This window comes from Megalobrama amblycephala, linkage group LG12 (assembly GCF_018812025.1).
Source record: "Megalobrama amblycephala isolate DHTTF-2021 linkage group LG12, ASM1881202v1, whole genome shotgun sequence".
NCBI lineage: Eukaryota > Metazoa > Chordata > Actinopteri > Cypriniformes > Xenocyprididae > Megalobrama > Megalobrama amblycephala.
In genome coordinates this window covers 28113568-28134022 of record NC_063055.1, presented here as the reverse complement: position 1 = coordinate 28134022, position 20455 = coordinate 28113568, and the positions used below count along the sequence as shown (strand labels likewise).

Below are 20455 nucleotides of genomic sequence, written 5' to 3'. Positions count from 1 at the left end.
TTGTAATTCTGTAGCCTATAAAATAAATTGTGACCAAAAATGACCTGCTGGTAGACCACAGGTCACAAATACTATCTGTAACAAGTATTATTTGATTAATTAGTATGAGTTTATAAGGCATCTGGGTTTATTTAATGTGCAAATACCCATACTAAGCATAGGCTACCATACAGATCACTCACAGGCATATAATGTGTGATTAATGCATGGTTTGTGTAATGGACGGCTAAAGGGACAGCAGGTTCAGTCTGGGTTATTCACAGCTCTTGGCACTGCCTAGGTTGATTGCAATTAGGAGAAGTGCCACAGTTTAGATGTAATCTCCTCTGAGGTGCGTGAGCTCGTTAGAAAGTCTTTAGCTCCTACTGTTGCTGCGAGGAGAATGGGAAGCCTTTCTTTACTTCTCATTACTCATTATCTCCTTCTATTATAATACTTATTTGGGAGAGAGAGGAAGAGAGCAAAAAGCAGCGATGGAAAGAGAGATCCAAACTTTTTCAGTCTGCTGTACAGAATGGGTCCCTGAGGTTCACTTATAATATTAGTAAAACAATTCTGCAACAAAAACCACACAATATGCTCTTTATTACCATGTTCATTCCTCATACTGATCTAAGGAATTTAATTGCTTCTATATAAAAATACATGAGCAATACTTTACAAAAAGGTCCCGTTAGTTAATGGTAGTCAATGTATTAACTAATATTAAAAGTTTAGTTCACCCCAAAATGAAAATTCTGTCATTACATGCCTGTAATACCTTCGTTCATCTTCGGAACACAAATTAAGATATTTTTGCTAAAATCCGAATGCTCAGTGAGGCCTCCATTGACAGCAAGATACCTCAGGTCTTTATGCACTACCCTCCTCCTCATTCATTTTTTTAAAGATAGACATCAACCTTCTTAGTATCCCTCAATCAATTCATTATAAACAATATAACAAGAAAAAAATCATAAAATTATAAAATAATTTTTTGTAAAAATTGTATAGGGTCGCTAACGACCCGTGGTGTGTATAAGTGTACGTATATTTGCCAATATCTGATACACGATGAAGTGAAATTTCATTCAGACAGAAAACGAGAGAATAGGAAGTATCATTTGCAAAATGTGAAATGGCTCAGCGATTTACTGCAGAGTACTGAAAGCAATTAAATATTCGTGTCACTGTCACATGATGGATCTGGTGAAGCTGTCAGCGATCAAAATATTGATTTTGAAGATGTTGAAAATTATGTAGTTTGGGCTCATATTCGCGTGTACTGGGAAATGAGCTCTGACAAGGACAGTGGTGACGACATAAAACATCTGCTCAAAATGAGCCCTTCCAAGCTCCAAAAGGTAACAAACTATGCTTTATTTTATTCTTCTGTAATTGTTACTCTAATATCAGAGGAGTTTTATATTATCGCGACAGGTAGAGATCCATCCATGTTAGATATAGATCCGGGTCTCTAAAGACCCGAGTATGTAAGAATGATTAGTGAAATAGTCATGCATTTAAGGGTTAACACTTTCAGATGCCCAGAAAGCTACGAAAGATGTATTTAAAACAGTTCATGTGACTACAGTGGTTCAACTGTAATGTTATGAAGTGACAAGAATAATTTTTGTGTGCCAAAAAAAACAAAAAAAAAAACAACTTTAGTCAACAATTTCAAAGCACTGCCTAATGAAGCTTCAAAGCTTTATGAGTCTTTTGTTTCAAATCAGTGGTTCGGAGCGCGTATCAAACTGCAAAGTCACGTGAACCATTGGAATTTTGAAACGTTTCAAAACACTTATGATGTAACAAAGCCTCGTTTACTGCATTTTACTTTGGCAGTTTGATACACTGAATCGAAACAAAAGATTCAAATGAGTCATGTATTGAATGGTATAGTCAGAGTTTCAAAATACACAGAATAAGTGTCATTGATGTGCATATGTAGGCAGTTCAAAATGTATTTATCTGTTGCAGAAGTAAAGAATTTCAGTAAACTGCTTCTTTTTTTTTTTTTTTTACTAATAATACGTTTTGACTGCTGAAAGTTATAGTAATAATCTCTTTTATCTCAAAACATCCAGGAAAATTTGACTCCTCATTATTTGACTCATTTGATTTTGTGTGGACACTTCTGAAGTCTAAAACCTGTTTACTTCAAACTTTTAGCATCAGCACAGACCACGAAGCCACCGTCTTGTTGTTGGTTTAATAATCAGCGGCTATGACCCAGGCTTGTTTGTATAACGCCGACCATATCTCATTCCCTACTGACAGGGATGCCACATGGTAAACAAAGTCTCATTACATTTCTCCCTTGAAGGGGCACAAAGGCAACAGTGAAGTATGAATTTCAAATGTGCTTTTACAGTTAATATAGCCAGCAGTAAAGGGAAAAGAAACAATGTATGCGCAAGGTAATAGGAAGAAGAGAGAAGATAACAATGTCTTGAACTAAGGTTGTGTTGGGTGTGTTAACAGTGTTTTCCCTTTGAAGGGAATGAAGGGGGGCGAGAATGAGAGAATTGGTCTCAGTGGCTGAAGGTTATGTTTTACACTAACTTGTAAAAATCTTTACAGTTTTGCACAAGTTTATCAGAATGGTTGTGTTCTCATAAAACGTAATGTTCTGTAGCAATATATGCATGCTGCAAGATTGAAAATGAGAAAGGTTATACATATTTCTTCAGTTTTTTTGAGGGGTTCATTATTAAAATTTGGTGTCAAACACGTCCCTTGACTTTTAGTTCAGAAACTCCCTTTGATTTATATTTTTGTGCACATTTATGCATATTACATTTATTGATTATAGTAATCTGACCAGAAGTAAATTTTGTGTATTGACACTATATATTATGAGAATATGCCACTGGTGATATTGTCACTGGGATTTTCTGTGCTTTATAACTGCAAATTTGTCAAGAAACTGCTTTCAAAAATGAACTAAATATAAAATCAACATTTTGTAAGTTGGAAAATCAACATGAGCTATAAGAACTGAACATATTCAGCAGTTTTTGCTAATTTCAGCCAGAAATCTCTAGAAAGTTTCCAATGCCAGGTGTGAGGAATCATTGGCTCTGCATGCAGTCGGAGCATCACTGCATGTAGTTATCGCTTCATCTCCCCTAAGGACTTAGCCTGGCAAATATACCAAATAATTTCCAATGCTGAACTCAGAATAGAAAAATGCTTGAGGCATTAAAGACAAAGTGAATCACAAAGATTAAGATGTTTTTAACAGGTAAATTACATAACTCATCTAATCTTAACTCAACTTTAATGATAAACACCAATATTTAAATTTCTTATTTACATTATGCATGAAGTAAATTGTATTATCATAAAATCGTCAATCTCAATGCCCCAGTTCCCTTTACACACATATATTTGTGTGCATGTGTGCACTTTAATATGAGCAAAAAGCTCATAAAGTCTTGCTTTTATTACTTACACTATTATTACCTTCTTCATCGGCCTGTTGTGACAGTAATGTTGGCCGTGACTATAAGAGTGGACCTCCATTACAGCAACGAATAAACACTACACAAAGATACTAAACTCAAGGAAATGATTATAAAAGAGACCGCTATCGCTCAAACTGTCAGTCTGAATGCTGTTTTATTGGTGCAAAAGATTTGATCAGAAACTAGTGTAAATCTGGAAGCCACTATCAATATAATAAAACTGCACGACCATATTATTCTGAACCTGCAGAGATGATGGTCTCATGCCACCATAATCTCTTTTCAAACCATTTCAGGCACAGTCACTATTTCTTTCAAACAGGATGAATGGGTAAAAAACCATCAAACTAAAATCCATGATTATGCAGGCATTTTTGAGGTGGTTTCTCACTCAAAGTTCAAAGTGAAAAGCACTACACTGCACTGAGTGTATATTTATTTTGTGCACTGATTGAAATATCTTTCAAATGTTTTTTTTTTTCCAGTCAAAATGATTTGACCATGTATAGTATATTATAAAGATTGCTCAATTTGATCAAACACAGAATGCTTACCACCATTTTGTCATATGATTTGGTTTTTCCTGTATATCCACAGTGGTTGCTGTGCAAATCCACCTAATTTCCTATATAAAAACAGCTATATTTTATCTTTATAGCATGATTTTATGACATTTATGACATCAACTCTGTTGATGTTAGCATCAAGAATAGTTGCAAAAAATCTAACTAGTTTAGCTTGTTTTGTTTTGTTTTTCATAATCTCCAAGAGACTGTGCACACCCAGCTTTTGAGATACATAAAATGTCACAAAACTGAAAGATTCCTACTTTAATGCAAATTCAAGAGTAAGAAAATAATAGGTGATTTCTCACAGACCACTGTGCCTGAAAAGGTTCATCTATTTATATTCTACCTTTTCTATTCTTCAATTTATCTGTTTCTTTTTCGAGTGGCTTATTCTGTTGGAAAGTGTTTCTGCTCACCAGGCTTGAGGGATTTGTCAAAAGAAATGAAAAAGAAAGTGAACGAGCAGGAGAGAAGATTCTCCTGTTAATAGAGTCTTCATCGACACCTGAAATGACCCATGAAGAGAGTCTTATGTCATGTCATAAAACGCTCTGTCATATTTCAGGCAGACAAATATTTTTTGCCCTGGCCTGATATCTATCAAATTGAACACAGAGTGTGAACCACAACATAAAGTGGTGCTCTGAGATCTTGAACTGTTGACCTTTGCGAGGGGAAAGTTTACAGAGGTATTCAACACAGCAACCATGTTTTTTCAAGCAAATTTTGTTCTAGCTATTGATACTTTAAATCTCATAACACTTTATATCTAGCAACTGTGACTTTGTTTCTTGTACTTGTAAATTAATTTCTTTGAATTGTGACTACAAAATGACTATGTAACTACATCTTACAAAAGCGACATTTTGACTAATTTGACTGACTAATTTGATTGACAGGCGATCTAACCAATCATAATGCCGAATCCGCCATTTTGTCCGACAGAGCAGTCAGGGAGATCGCAGATTAACATAGGCGGATTTGAACTTGTAAAATGGTGTGTAATGACATCTTTCCACGTTTGAAACAACATTTCTAATGATGTTCATTCATGTTTATTTGATGCTATAAATAAACTAGTAGGAAGAGATGATCGGTTCACGAGCCACTTGAGATGAGGCGCTACAGCAATCTATCACGACACATCCAAGAGCCACAAAACGGTATTTATTGTTTAAATGTCTTTAAAAATTACAAAATTTTATATCAAAAGTAACCTGCTTTGTCTTGTCTGACGACGCATTGTCAGTGTCCTCTTTGCTCCGCGATGTATTTTTCACTGCGTGAGAGATCGCCATGGCTTGTCGGAAATAGCAACAGTAGCTAAAGGGGGCGGGTCTTTGTGAGTGGTAAATTGTGACTTTCTTGTAATTTGATTCATACATCAGAATCGGACTCAACTGTGTAAAATCTCAATTTTTATTTCTTACAATTGTGAATTTGTTTCTTGTAGTTGTTGTGACTTTATAAATCACAATGCAACTTTATATCTTTCAATTGTGACTGTTTCTTGTAATTTGATTCATACATCAGAATCAGACTCAACTGTGTAAAATCTAAATTTTTATTTCTCACAGTTGTGAATTTGTTTCTTGTAGTTGTGACTTTATAAATCACAATACAACATTATATCTTTTCATTGTGACTGTTTCTTGTAATTTGACTCATACGTCAGAATGGGACCCAACTATGTAAAATCTCAATTTTTATTTCTTACAATTGTGAATTTGTTTATTTTGAGCCATAATTATATATGCACCGATTCTGTGCGTGGCCCCTTTAAATCTCACGCTCCCCCGCCCCCGAGCTCTCGACTGCCTTAACCAGCATAAACAAAGTTCACACAGCTAATATAACCCTCAAAATGGATCTTTACAAAGTGTTCGTCATTCATGCTGCATGCATGCATCGATTCCTGTGAGTATAGTATTTATTTGGATGTTTACATTTGATTCTGAATGAGTTTGAAGCTATGTTCCGTGGCTAACAGGCTAAAGCTAACATTACACACTGTTGGAGAGATTTATAAAGAATGAAGTTGTGTTTATGAATTATACAGACTGCAAGTGTTTAATAATGAAAATAGCGACGGCTGTTGTCTCCGTGAATACAGTAAGAAACGATGGTAACTTTAACCACATTTAACAGTACATTAGCAACATGCTAACGAAACATTTAGAAAGACAATTTAAAAATATCACTAAAAATATCATGATATCATGGATCATGTCAGTTATTATCGCTCCATCTGCCATTTTTCGCTATTGTCCTTGCTTGCTTACCTAGTCTGATGATTCAGCTGTGCACATCCAGATGTTTTGCCCTTGTGTAATGCCTTGAACATGGGCTGGCATATGCAAATATTGGGGGCGTACATATTAATGATCCCAACTGTTACGTAACAGTCGGTGTTATGTTGAGATTCGCCTGTTCTTCGGAGGTCTTTTAAACAAATGAGATTTACATAAGAAGGAGGAAACAATGGAGTTTGAGACTCACTGTATGTCATTTCCATGTACTGAACTCTTGTTATTCATCTATGCCGAGTTAAATTCAATTTTTCATTCGATGGCACCTTTAAATTCACAAAATCGCAATGTGATTTTACATCTCACAATTGTGAACTTGTTTCTTTATAAATCTCAATGCAAATGTATATGTTTCAAGTAATTTGACTTCATATCACAGAATGTAACTAATGTAACTAATGTGCAAAATCTCAAAGTTACTTTATATCTCACAATTGTGTATTTGTTTCTCATAGTTTTGACTTTATAAATCACAATGTAACTTTACATCCTGCAATTGAGTCCTTGTTTCTCATAATTTGACTTCATATATCAGAATGTGACAAACCAATGTTGTTACAATCACATGTATGTAACTTCACATGTCACAATGTGTCTTTTAACAAATTAATACGCATTTCATTCTTAGTGGATTCCCCCGTGTGTGTTTTAGGATTTTACTTTGCTAATACTATCCACTTACTGCATGTACATCAGTAACACAATGGTGCTTCCAGTGATATATAAATCCACGGTTGTGCATCACAGCAGCCAGAGCACTAAGGGGTCACAATTAATGTTGCCTGATCCTAAATATGGCACACAGGGCTGTTCCACTTCCAGGTTGGGAGAGATTCCCACCAGGGAGCGGCTACGGGCTGAGCGGGTCCGCCAGCTTTACCCTCAATATGTCAGTGCTAGTGCTGCGGTCCACTTGTTCCTCTCATCCTCTTTAGTAAATGAACAGACACAGCCGTCTAGAATAATGACTCGGGCTGTCACATCAAATCAAAAGACGCCATCTCAATCTGTGAAGGTTGTGAGTGAGACGCAATGTAGTCTCGACTGATGGCAGAAGGTCTGGACTCTATCGCAGCTTTCATTGGCCAAGGACTACCCAAGAGGATGTCTGACTGACATGTAACGCAACCAATCACATTTCGTTTTGTTCCACGTTATGTTTAGGCGCATACCAGGTGGACCATTAAAGAACGTGACACACGTCTCCCGGACATCCTCTAGAATTTAACCAACCAGATGACGACTTCGAAAATCCTGAAGTGCTTCCAGTTAAGTGTGCCAAATGCATCAGACGTTCAGCCAATGGTCCGTGGGCGTGATGTCTGAGACTTCTTTAGAGAGAAACTACAGCCTTTAGTTCGCTGTAGAAATGACTCTTACTTTGATATGAAGAAACAGTAAATGCAAGAATAATTTGGAAAAACATGACGGTGAGTAAATGATAATAGAATGTTCACTTTTGGGTGAACTATCCCTTTAAATCAGTCTACAAACTCATTTTCCCCTTTTATGTTGTCATATAATCAACTGAAGATGTGATAACCATAACAATACATACAATTATGTCAACAAAGACATTAAACCCTACTTAACTCACCTCTCTGTGAAATTACACGATCAACTAATGTTTACACGATCAGCCAATGGAGGCCGTGTCCACATTTCCCAGCTGCAATGTTTTTATTTTGTGTAAAGAAAGAAAGAAAATATGCAAACTCCAAACCTCAGCTGCTACTCACAGCAGGCCTTTCAAGACACAAAAATAGTATTATGCAACAAATTGGCAAGAAGATGGATCTGACAACCCTGTTGAATTCACTATTTTCTATACTGAGCATGAGATTTGTCTTTCACTGGCTTTTTTTTTTTTTTTTTTTTTCAGATCAGAATAAAAATGAGTTATTCTGGTTGTTCCAGGCTCTGTGAGGCTGTGATAATAGATTGGATGCAATATTTCTGTCCTCTACTGTCTGTAATGACTGCTGTCAGTGAATTAAACATTAAACTTAACTCATGCCGAGGTGACAAATGCCTAGAATGGTTTTTATTTCACTGGAATAAGCGCTTGCTCCTGTTTCTTTTTTTCCTAGAAAGGAAAATGACTAATTTATCTTCCTTTCTCCTTCTATAATGTTTGGAATGTGCTAAAAGAAAAATTTAGGAAGAAGAAACTTTGACTGGTCTGTATTGGAACATAATAATAATAATTAATTTGAGTTTCATATAAGAACTTGGCAATAAAAAGGAGCTAATATCAACAACAAACAGTACAGTACTGTACATTGCCACAATGTATACATAATGAAAATATTGATAATTACCTGAGATGATTGACGCCAGGCGAAATGCATCTGAATGTCGGTGAGGCGTCATGGGTTCGTAAGGAGATGGCTCATAAAAATCCTCACCTAAAACAAGACATAATTATAGACTATTAAAAAAATGTTTAGCACTGTACATACCCACTGTATGACCTCTGACCTCTAACCTCTTTTTGAAAAATATTGTGTAAAACATTTCAAATGCTACACTGCATTTGTATGCTACATTAGTACATTATTCCACATTGTTTTCACATGACCTTATTATGTTTATTTATTTCAATGAGTGGCATCCAATTACCATCTGAGAATCCAAATTTGTGTTAATAATGCCATCCGATAGAAAATATCGAGCCAAAAAACAATGTTAAAATCTCAGTTAATATTACTTACAGTTCAGTTATTGCACGTAGAGCCTTATGTACAGTAAACATGATCTGTTGTATACTGCACATTTTGGTATTGGGTCACTTTAGTTGTAGTATACACTGTGCACTTACATTATACACTATGTACTGCCATAGAATGCATAAGGATAGTGTGGTATCAAATGGAGCACTTGAATTTTATTTATTTATTTTGCTATACAGAAGCATGTACTCTATTCCATTTGAAGTTGCTCTTGGCTTTAGCATATTTAGCTGCAATATGTAGGAAATGATAAGTGTCCAACAATGCACTTTTTTTTTCTTTTATCATTGAATAAGTACATCATCCAGGTACTCACAGTGCACTATGCCTAGCTGTGTATTTAAGTGTAAACACATTACCCACATTACTGTAGTACGCACTACTGTAGAGTTCTCTTTATCTTCTGCTCCTAGTGGAGTACCTCAGGGCTCTATTTTGGGTCCGCTTCTTTTTAACTTATATATGCATCCACTCGGGGATATCATTAAGAAGCACAATGTTTCATTTCATTTTTATGCTGATGATACTGCCGTTGAAAGCTGGCGATTCTTTTCAGCCTTTGTTGGAATGCATCTGGGACATTAAGAAATGGTTATCAAATAACTTTCTCCAATTTAAAGGGTTAGTTCACCCAAAAACAAAAATTACCCTGTAATTTACTCACCCTCAAGCCATCCTAGGTGTATATGACTTTCAGCCAAACATTATAATGGAAGTGACTGGAGGATAAGTTTTTGAAATCCAAAAAATTGCATCCATCAATCATAAAACATTCTCCACGTGGCTCCGAGGGGTTAATAAAGGCCTTCTGAAGCAAATCAATGCATTTGTGTAAGAAAAAATATCCTTCCGAGCTTCCGGCATGACAGCCATACGCATTCAGCGTACATCCAAAAAGCGTTAACTTCCGCGATGTAATAAACAATGACATGACGTACTGCACATTATAACGTAAGACATAGTGCAATCAATGGATGCACTTTTTTGGACTTCAAAAACTCCAATAACTCCCATTATTAAGCATGGAAGAGCCAGGATATTTTTTAATATAACCCTGATTGTGTTTGGCTGAAAGAAGAAGGTCATATACACCTAGGATGGCTCGAGGGTGAGTAAATTATGGGATCATTTTCATTTTTGGGTGAACTAACCCTTTAATGAGGACAAAACGGTAATCATTGTTTTTGGTCCCCCCAAATTAAGGAGCTGAGTAATCATTTCCCCTCAGTTTCCTCCCAGGTTAGGAACCTTGGTGTCATCCTGGACTTGGATCCAGGAATTTTGTTTATCCAAACAAATGAATTCTGTTGTTAAGAATAGTTTTTATCAGTTGCGGATTATATCCAAACTTAAATCGTTTTTGTCATTCCAAGACATGGAGAAGGTTATTACCTCACGCTTAGACTATTGTAACCCATTGTATCTGGGTCTTCCTCAGTCATCGCTTACACACCTCCAGATGGTACAAAATGCCTCTGCAAGGCTGCTGACTGGGACAAAGAAATATGATCATGTAACCCCAATTTTAGGCTCGCTTCATTGGCTCCCAATCTATTTTAGAATTCAGTTTAAAATTCTGTTGTTTGTTTTTAAAGCTCTTAATGATCTTCTTACTCCTCTGTCTTCTTCCAGACTTTTAAGATCTTCAGACAGGGCTCTTTTATCTATTCCTCGCTCCCGTCTAAAAACGAAGGGAGATAAAGCTTTTTTCCGTTGCCGCCCTCCGTCTATGGAACCAATTGCCTCTGGACATCCGCCTTACGCCATTACCATTTTTTTAAATCAAATTTGAAAACATATCTCTACTCCCTGGCATTTTAATATTATCCTGTTTTATTGTCTGTTTTGTTTGGCTTTACTCTGTTTTTTATTTTATGTTTCTTTACTCTGTTCAGCACTTTGAATAGCTCTGCCATGTTTAAATTTACTTACTTACAAAATGGCGAACAATAGTGCAAATATATGAGACATAGGACCAACTTATGGTAAAACATGCTTCATACTGTTGATATAGTACAGCTAGTGTTGTTGTGAATGTAGCCATAAAACGTACCCTGCGAAAAATAAGTAAACTTTAGAATTTAGCACTTTAACCTTTTAAAAAAGAGAACTTATTATGGTAATAATATAATTTAAAACAAAATTATTAAGTGTGTACTGAATGTAACATTTTCAGACACTTAACTGCATATTAATTTCAATGAAATAAAAAAAAAAAAGTGTTATAATTTGAAATTTTTATTAAATGGAAAGTTGTAGTACATCTTTATATGGTAACATTGAACTGTCGAATGTACTGACAAGCATTTATGGTAAACAAAAGATATATTTTAATTTAATTTTTGTTGAAACTTGTATGTCATGTATATACATATTGTGACTTTTATACATCAAGTGGACTTTTATTTCATTAATATTATATTACCTGCACACAAGGGTTGAGAGGCCCCTATACCATGAAAATACATCAGGAGGAATAATGTAAAAGTTATTGCTACTATTCGCCATCAGATGTTCTTTTTTGGGGCATTCATCTTAAAAGAACAATGTCTGAAAAACTGTGTAAATTGCATATTAAATTGAACCCAGTGGAGTGTAACTATTGCATTTTACTGGCTGTTCTGTGGATACTTATTGTCAAAGGAAGCTTTGTGACTCTTGAACCGAGTTGGGGAGACAGTAAAACCCCTCAGCGATGAGTGTGTGAAGCTTGTGCCTGTCAAAATTAAAAATTAGCCAGCCTTTGCATGCAGTACTCCCTTCTGACAGTCTCTCTCGGGAGCTTTAATCCAGAATTCGAAATTCACAATCATTCCATGTAATTCAGACACCTGCATACTAGCAGGGGGCACTCAGGTCCTCTTTTCTGTTGGGCAATGCGGATCATTGGAGTATTTAAGCTGTGTCAGTCTCATTTTATCATACGCCGAGCTCCACTGTCACGCAGCGGTTTCTGAGGCGGATGGGCTACACATGGATGTGTGCACATGTAGAGATGTGATGAAAGATGGCATATGTCTTCAGACAGTCCCTAACTCACATTAGATCACTAACATGGAACAGTGCATATTAAACATCACTCCACCTGCTGACCGAGCGTCAAGGATTCTGCAGTTAGACAGACAGATAGAATTGCATGAATTATCCTAACTAAAATGAATAGACCAAAACGTCTGCTACAATTAAGTCTGAAAGCAAAAGGACATTGATTATACTTTTAAAGACATTTGAAAAGGATTGGAAACTTTTTCATTACAGTTATTAAAAAAAAAATCACATGAAAGAGTACTGCAGATAAACTGAAAATATGAAATATTAAAAGGTCAATGAAAAATATAAAAGTGAAGATGAAACAACTTTAAGCAAAGGAAGAAAAAAAAAAAAACGTGTCAAGTTTTTTTTTTTTTTTTTTGGAGAAATGTTCTCTTTGTATTTACAGTCCACTGTGTCCATGATGGACCAAGGACCTGACTCAAAAAGTCTAATGCTGCGTTCACACCAGACGCGACTAGTTGGACGCTTGAACATTTTGAGTTTACTCACTTCATTCGCGCGTGAAAATCCCTTCACAACAGACGCGAATTTGCGTCATGAGGGGCTCTCCCGCTCCTTTATGTGTCCCAGACTCTCCCACTGCTTTCTGCACACTTCCTCTGAATAAACACAACTTGTCAGTGGGGAAATAATTGTAAATCACAGCGAATAAGCTCAATTGGTCGTCTTTAGTTGGCTTGTAGTCTTAATATGTATATATATATATATATATATATATATATAGCTCAAATTGAGTAAAGACCGTTTTTTACAACTTATCAGATTGTCCGACCTCCTCACTTTCAAACACTATCCTTTTTATTTCTGTTTCTATAAATGTATGAAGATGTACAGCGACGATGATTTTATGCCTCCATTGTTGTTTCGAATTTCTGCCTCAGCTCGCTACGTCACGTCACTACTAGAGCAAGCTCCTGATTGGTTAACGCGGCGCGGAAATTCGCCAAAGTTCAGATTTTTCAACTTGCGCGATTCGCGCGAATCACGCGTTAAGCGCGTCAAACACCCGAATCGCTCAATTCGCGCCGCAGGATGTCAATTCGCGTCTTTGCATTGACTTAACATGTAAATCACTCGCGCTTACCGCTTCATTCGCGTCCGGTGTGAACGCACCATAAGACTTTAAAAATGTTGTCTGGAGATGGAAAGTCCAGTTACTTTTAGCCAAATTAATAGACATAAAAGGTCAGCAGAGCATTGATGTGAATGACTGATGATTTTAACATTCCAGAAAACCAAACGGAGCAAACAACATCCCAAGGGAATGAAAAATCACAAATGGGATCTCTTCAAATATCTCAATTGTTTCCCCTATATTGACAATAAGATCAAAAGGAGAACATAACTGAGACATCTGCTTTCTTAAATGTTTCGGCAGAAAACAAAACCAGAAATTTCTGAAGAGAAATTCTAGTCTTTCACCAAAAGTCAGACCTCAAACATTCAAATTTATCAGAGGTATGCTTTTCACATTTATTTTATATCTCTATACTCTTACTGCATGTTGAGATACTCATATTTGTATCTATTTATATTTATCCAAAGCAATTTTACGAGCAGCATCAGAGAAGTTGATTCTTCAATGGAACATGAGATCTTCATTACATTTCCTGAGCTATGACAAAGCAACCTCTGAGTGATCAGCTTTTCCTCTGGGACACATATTTTTTTCACTTTGTTGTGACTGAATATTTATGTTTGAACTTGACAACACAAAGCACAGCATGAAGCTGTTTTAAATAGCACTTACTAAATGCACAGAACATAAGAATTAGCATATGTCCTTTCTCCGAATGACATTTCAATCTGAATAAGAGCTCCATCTTTCAGTCGCTCTCCCTTTGCCGTTCCTTCACCTGCAATCATCGCAATGTGAAGTGAACTCTGATGGTCATTTGGAGAGACAGCCTATTACCTGAGTCCACAGGGAGTCTGTCTTTGTTTTTTCCCTCGTGTCTTTCTCCCTCTCGTTCTTTCTTGTGTTCTGTCTCTTTGTCTCTGTTATGTGTCTGTCTCTTTTTGTCAGTAAGCCCAGCTCAGGAGTGCTGAGGTGACAGCTGAACAGACAAACGTTGTCTGACGGCTTTCTACTAGAGAACACTCACCGTCTCACTGTAGAGTCAGGTGAGAGATGCCAAACGGCTTCCACAGCTGCACACGGACAGGGTTGGCAGGATTTTTAACATGCATTCCACTACAGGTTTGGATTTTTTCTTCAGCGCTGGGTTTTACAATGAATGGACATAAGTGAATGGGGCAAATATAGCACTAGTTTCTCAAGTAGCCTAGACAAGCTACTCATTAGCTAATCATTCCCAAAACATTATACAAATCCATCTTTGCCCTAGTATCAAATGTCTTGATACTAGAAGAGATTGTTTTCAATAATAGAATGTATCATAATGTATAATTGTGCTTGGTTGCAGGTACATGTACACACTACACATTGCATTTTAGCTTCCCTTACAAAAAAGAAGTGTGCTATTAGTATATTTCTGCTTAGAAATATAATTAAAATTACACTTAAGTATACTTGACTTATACTAACAGAAAAGAAACAGATATACTAAACAGGGCAAATTAGCTGAAAGTGAAATTCCAAAAAAGCATCATTTCCATAATGACCAACGGTCCCACTTTATATTAAGTGGCCTTAACTACTAAGTACTTACTTCAAAAAATAAGTATAATGTACTTATTGTGTTCATATTGTATTGAAAAACACTTTTGCTGCTATTGAGGTGGGATACGGGTAAGGTTAGGGAAAGCTTTGGTGGTATGGGTAGGTTTAAGGGTAGGGGTAAGGTGTAAGGGATGGGTCAACAGTGTAATTATAAATGTAATTACAGAAATTAATTACAGATGTAATTACATGCAGGTGTTTTTTAAAATATAAGTACAATGTAGAAACATGTATGTACACAATAAGTGCATTGTATCAAATTATTAATTTAAATGTAAGTACATAGTAGTTAAGGCCACTTAATATAAAGTGGGTCCTGACCAACTCAATCAAAAGCAGCGCAAGTCAGCATCTGGTTTAAGACATGCTTTTTTTGGGCGGTAAATAATGCCGAAAATACCAATAAATTGACTAGCACAAACCTTAGTAAATCACCTTGCGTGATTCATTTAAATATTCTCCTCCCATAAATTTTTTGTCTGAAAGGGAAACTCCTACAAATGCATATGCAATAAGGTCAGCCACAAAAATAACACCTTTTCGATGCTAATTTTTCACTGCGTGTCTTTAGTAAATCCTGACAGTAGTTTTTTAACACCAAATGAGGGTCTGTGCTGGTGCAAGCTGTTAGTAAATCTGGCCCTAAGTATATTTGCCCTATACCTATACTCAATCTTTTGATCGAGATATACTTAAAAGTACAATTAAGTATTCAAATACTGAGTTCAGAGTACACAATATCAGCCCAATTTTGGCACAATCCTTTTGACGCATGGTGTTGTGGTGATTCGTAAATGACAATGGCTTTGGGACACAAGAATTGATCGTTTCATCTCATATAGTGTATCATAGTGGACAACAACCAACGCTGTGTCTGCGATGCCTCACAATGTCATGACTAAAAGACTAGCATGCACTGTAAAACCGAACAGTGAAATTAATTAAATTAAATGAGTTTGTTTCACTCAAATAATAATGAAAGTTAATTGTACTTAATAGGAAAAAGTTGCATGAACTCAAAATTTCATTGTAGTAAGCTGAACTTAATATGATTGAGTTGAGCTGCAGCAGATTTCTAATTCCCAGCATGCTTTGCGTCAGACCATATAAATAACTGTTGAAATTAAGTGTTATTTTGTGTGTTGTTGCACAAGATTAACATATGGAGATATAAGTTATGTTGGGATTCGGGGGGTTCTGTTATGTTAGTTTTGTAGGGTTACCACTGTGGTGAAGAGTAGAGCCTGTGGTTAGGTTGAGGATGAGCTGCAAAACATTTAAGACCACATATGTTGTTTGATTACATATATGCAAGTATGTAATGACAATCTCTCTGATAGTTATAATAGCGTGTGTTATTTGCTATGTAACATTTAACCAAGATCTGAATGTCATGTTTATGTAAATTAACTGTATGTAATTAACATTATGATGAGTTGGGAAAGGGATGCTGGTAACGGGATTGTTAGTGAGAGACACCCGTGCACCACACTGGCCTTGATCCGCTTCCATGGCTCTCAGCCCCGCCCCACTTGTCACAAAAATTTTAAGTTCTACCAACTTTAAAAAAATGAGTTAGTTTACTTAAATGTTTTGAGGTAATAAGTTTCCTCAAATGTTTTGAGCATTCTGAAACTTATTGGGTTTTACAGTGTGTTTAATTTTTTTTCAGTCCTCCACGACAGGTTCCGTCACATCTGTGAAGCTGACCAATAGGAGCACAGAAGCTCTGCACAGTTTCAAACATGGCGAAATGAGAGAGAGAGGCCATGGTATTGGTGCTGCTAGGTGGAATTATGCAATGGAGAAAAGGTGGAACTATGGCAACAATTACTTCTGCCTTTATGATGTTTCCTTGAGTGACTACCACGACAGAGTGAAAAAAATATATATAAATGCTGGGGGAGGTGCTTCAGCAACCTGGTGAGTACTGGAATTAGCATTAAGCTAACACACCGCTTTGGTAGTTTGATTAGGTAGAAGGATTAAAACACAGGAGAAAAAGAAGCAGAAACTAGTGATAGAAGCATTGCATATGCACATGTAAAATAACATGATCATCAAATATTAAACAGCATATACAATCAAAATGCCTAACGTTACTGAATGAAATGTCGAACCCAGTGGTTCTGTGTATCACTACACAACACCCTTAGCAACCACTCTTAGCAACGTAAACTATATGTCCTAAATTGATATTGTTCATTGAAGCTTACTGTATTATGTAGAATTTTCTTTAAAGGACCCAAAAGTTAAACTTTTGAATTCTTAAAAAAAAAAAAAAAAAAAAACATGAAAAAAAATTACATTACTTTAATGGTCATTTTAGAGATACACTACCATTCCAACATTTGGAGTGGGTAAGATTTTTTAATGTTTTTTAAAGAAGTCACTTATGCTCACCAATGCTGCATTTTTTTTTAATCAAAAATACAGTCAAATGGAACTTTTATGAAATATTATTATAATTCAAAATTATAGTTTTCTATTTTAATACATTTTAAAATGTAATTTATTCCTGTGATGACAAAGCTGAATTTTCAGCAGCCATTACTCCAATCTTTCAGAAATCATTCATCTAATTTTTTCAAAAATCTTTATGTTCTGATGGAGAGAGCGATCTAGTACAAAGTAAACTGAATCCAAACATGGATCTAACACTATACAGGTGAGGCTCATCCTGTGCTTTCGTTTCCCCTCACTGTTTTGCCATTCCTTGCTTCAGGATATGTAAACCATTAAAAAAGAGCTCAAATCCTGAGGTGATGAAGATGAATATATAAAATCTCCCCTGCGCAGGGAGCAACCACTTTGATGGATGTTTGTTGGAAGACCATAACCGTAAAGAATCATTCCTCCACAGTCTACTTTCCACCCCAGTCTGTTCACTGTGAGAACACATAATCGATGAGCATAGTATAATGGAGGAAATAAGCTCAAAAATCGACTGTTCTGCTGAAAAAGGACTTATCACAAAAGTGAATATTTGAAGTCAGGCTTCAACTGCGGGCTAATTCGCCTGTGTAGTTAGTCGTAAAAATACAGAGAGAGTCATTTTTAGAACGGAACAAAATGATGATAGCAACAGAGATCCCAATCTGCAGCTAAATCACAGTGTGTTACGCTTCACTGATGCATGCTGGATAATTGCTTTTGTATAATTGTTTGTGAAGGACCAGAGAATGAGGAGGACAGCACCATTATCCTTAGACATTCAAAACATGTGTGACCTCTACGACATCATCTGACAACATTTACAAATAATGTCACATCATTAGACTCTGCAGACCCTTTTCATACTGTTACTCTAATGAGTTTATACTAAAACAACAGATTTGCTGGTACAACCTTGTATGTTTATTTGTAATCTCTTTCCTTTTTCAACTCCGTTGGCATAAGAATAACAGAATGTAGTTACCAATCCAATAGCGGTCCTTAAACGAGACATTTCTTTTCAATGCTGTCACCACAGCCTTTGTTCATAACATTGATGTCTTGGACACAAACTGTGTCTAATAAGCCCAAGCCCCCCTGTTAATACTCCATTAGGTCAGCAGGAAACAAGTAATTCAAGCAAAGCAAGCACTAATGTCCCTAAAGCATCAGCCAAGACATTCAATATCAACCTGACTGAGCAAGGCCTTTGATCCTGTTCCAAATAGACACGGGATATAGAAACAGACTGTGATTCAATCCACAACATCCAGTAGTTTATTTTAGAGACATCCTGTTAGGAGACTTAAAGAGCATGAATATACATAACCAACAGTGTGTGTGTGTGTGTGTGTGTGTGTGTGTGTGTGTGTGTGTGTGTGTGTGTGTGTGTGTGTGTGTGTGTGTGTGTGTGTGTGTTAAATGTCCACAGAAGTGAGCTAAAGCTAGCAAAACCTCCCTGTGGGGACATTCAGAGACACCATTAATTTTCACCACTTCTGACGTGTGTGTAAAGTTTAATGAGATTTCAAGCATGTTTAGGCCCTCAAAAATGCAAATTTTGGAGAAGAATAATAAGAAATGGAGCAATTCCAATAGGGTCCCCACACCATCGGTGCTTGGGCCCTAAAAATATATATTTAGCTTTATATAAAAGGAATTCAAGTGTATGGTATGTCATTTAAAACACATGTATATAACTGCATTTTGCAAAGTAAATATCAGCTTTTAAGAGGAAGATTTGGTAACACTTTATTTTACTGTCCTTGTTATATTTGTTACATGTACTAACTGTAGTAATAACAGTAAATTCTGCATAATTACATGCAACTAACCGTAAACCAAACCCTAATCCTAACTCTAACCCTATAGTAACTACATGCTGCTAATTCGTATTACTCAGTACGTAGCAGTTAAGAACCACTGAGCGGACTAAACATGAGACAATGGGAAATTTTCTCTAAAATGCACTTGTAAGGAACTTGTAAGCTTATATTAATGCAGACGTCACAAAAGTCCTCTGAGACGACTGAATGAACCACTATCACAGCTGCCTTTATGCCTATTGTTGTGTTTTAAAAATCTGTACATTAATTAAAGAAACAAACTTCTGTTTATCAAGAGCATTGGGCACTTCAGCCGAGACACCTCTAGGGAAATCAAGATGGTAATTAGGAGTAAAGATCAGAGAGTTCTTAAGGAATAGTGCAGCAACAACGTTTACACTGCAACATACACAGTACAGAGATACATTAAAAACCTTAAACACAGCTGAAAATACTTTAAAATCATCTTAGTGATTGATTCATATATATATATATATATATATATATATATATATATATATATATATATATATATATATATATATAGTGCCCTCCACAAATATTGGCACCCTTAGTAAATATGAGCAAAGGTGGCTGAAAAAAAATCTGCATTGTTTATCTTTTTGATCTTTCATTCAAAAAATTCACAAAATTCTAACCTTTCATTGAAGGAAAAGAATTGAAAATGGGGGAAAAAGCTCATTATGAAATAAATATTTTCTCCAATACATGTTTGCCACAATTATTGGCATCCCTAGAAAATCTTCTGAGTAAAATATCTCTGAAGTATATTCCCATTCACATTTACATTTTTTAGCACACCAGGGTGACTATGAGCATGAAATTGTGCAGCCATGACTTCCTGTTCAACAGGAGTACAAATATGTGTAAACACAAAGGCCAAATTCCCTTAATCATTCATCACAATGAGTAAAAACAAATAATATAGTTCTGATGTGCAGCAAAAGATCATTGAGCTTCACAAAATAGAAAATGGGTATAAGAAAAAAGCTAACGCATTGAAAATCCCAATTTCCACCATCAGGGAAATAATTAAGAAGTTTCAATCAACTAAAGATGTTACAAATCTGCCTGGAAGAGGACGTGTGTCTAAATTGTCCTAATGCGCGGTGAGGAGGAAAGTTTGAGTGACCAAAGACTCTTCAAGGATCACAGCTGGAGAATTGCAGAGATTAGTTGAGTCTTGAGTCTCAGAAAGCCTAAAAAAAAAAAAAAATCAAACATCCCCACAAGTTGTTCAGGAGGGTTTCAAGAAAAATCCTTCTTTGCACATCCAAAAACAATCTCCAGCATATTCAGTTGTCAGACAAGACTGGAACTTCAAATGGGACCGGCTTCTATGGTCAGATGAAACTAAAAAAAGAGCTTTTTGGCAG

General features: G+C 36.1%; 1 protein-coding gene across 2 annotated transcripts in view; it reads right to left on the bottom strand.

The window, feature by feature from the left end:
• Positions 1 to 20455, bottom strand: part of gfra2a (GDNF family receptor alpha 2a) — a 104676-nt gene that overhangs the window by 62627 nt on the left and 21594 nt on the right. For both annotated transcript variants that reach the window (XM_048210353.1, XM_048210352.1), the window contains exon 3: positions 8652 to 8738. In XM_048210353.1, the coding sequence (XP_048066310.1) occupies positions 8652 to 8738 (87 nt within the window). The remainder of the gene's footprint in view (positions 1 to 8651; positions 8739 to 20455) is intronic.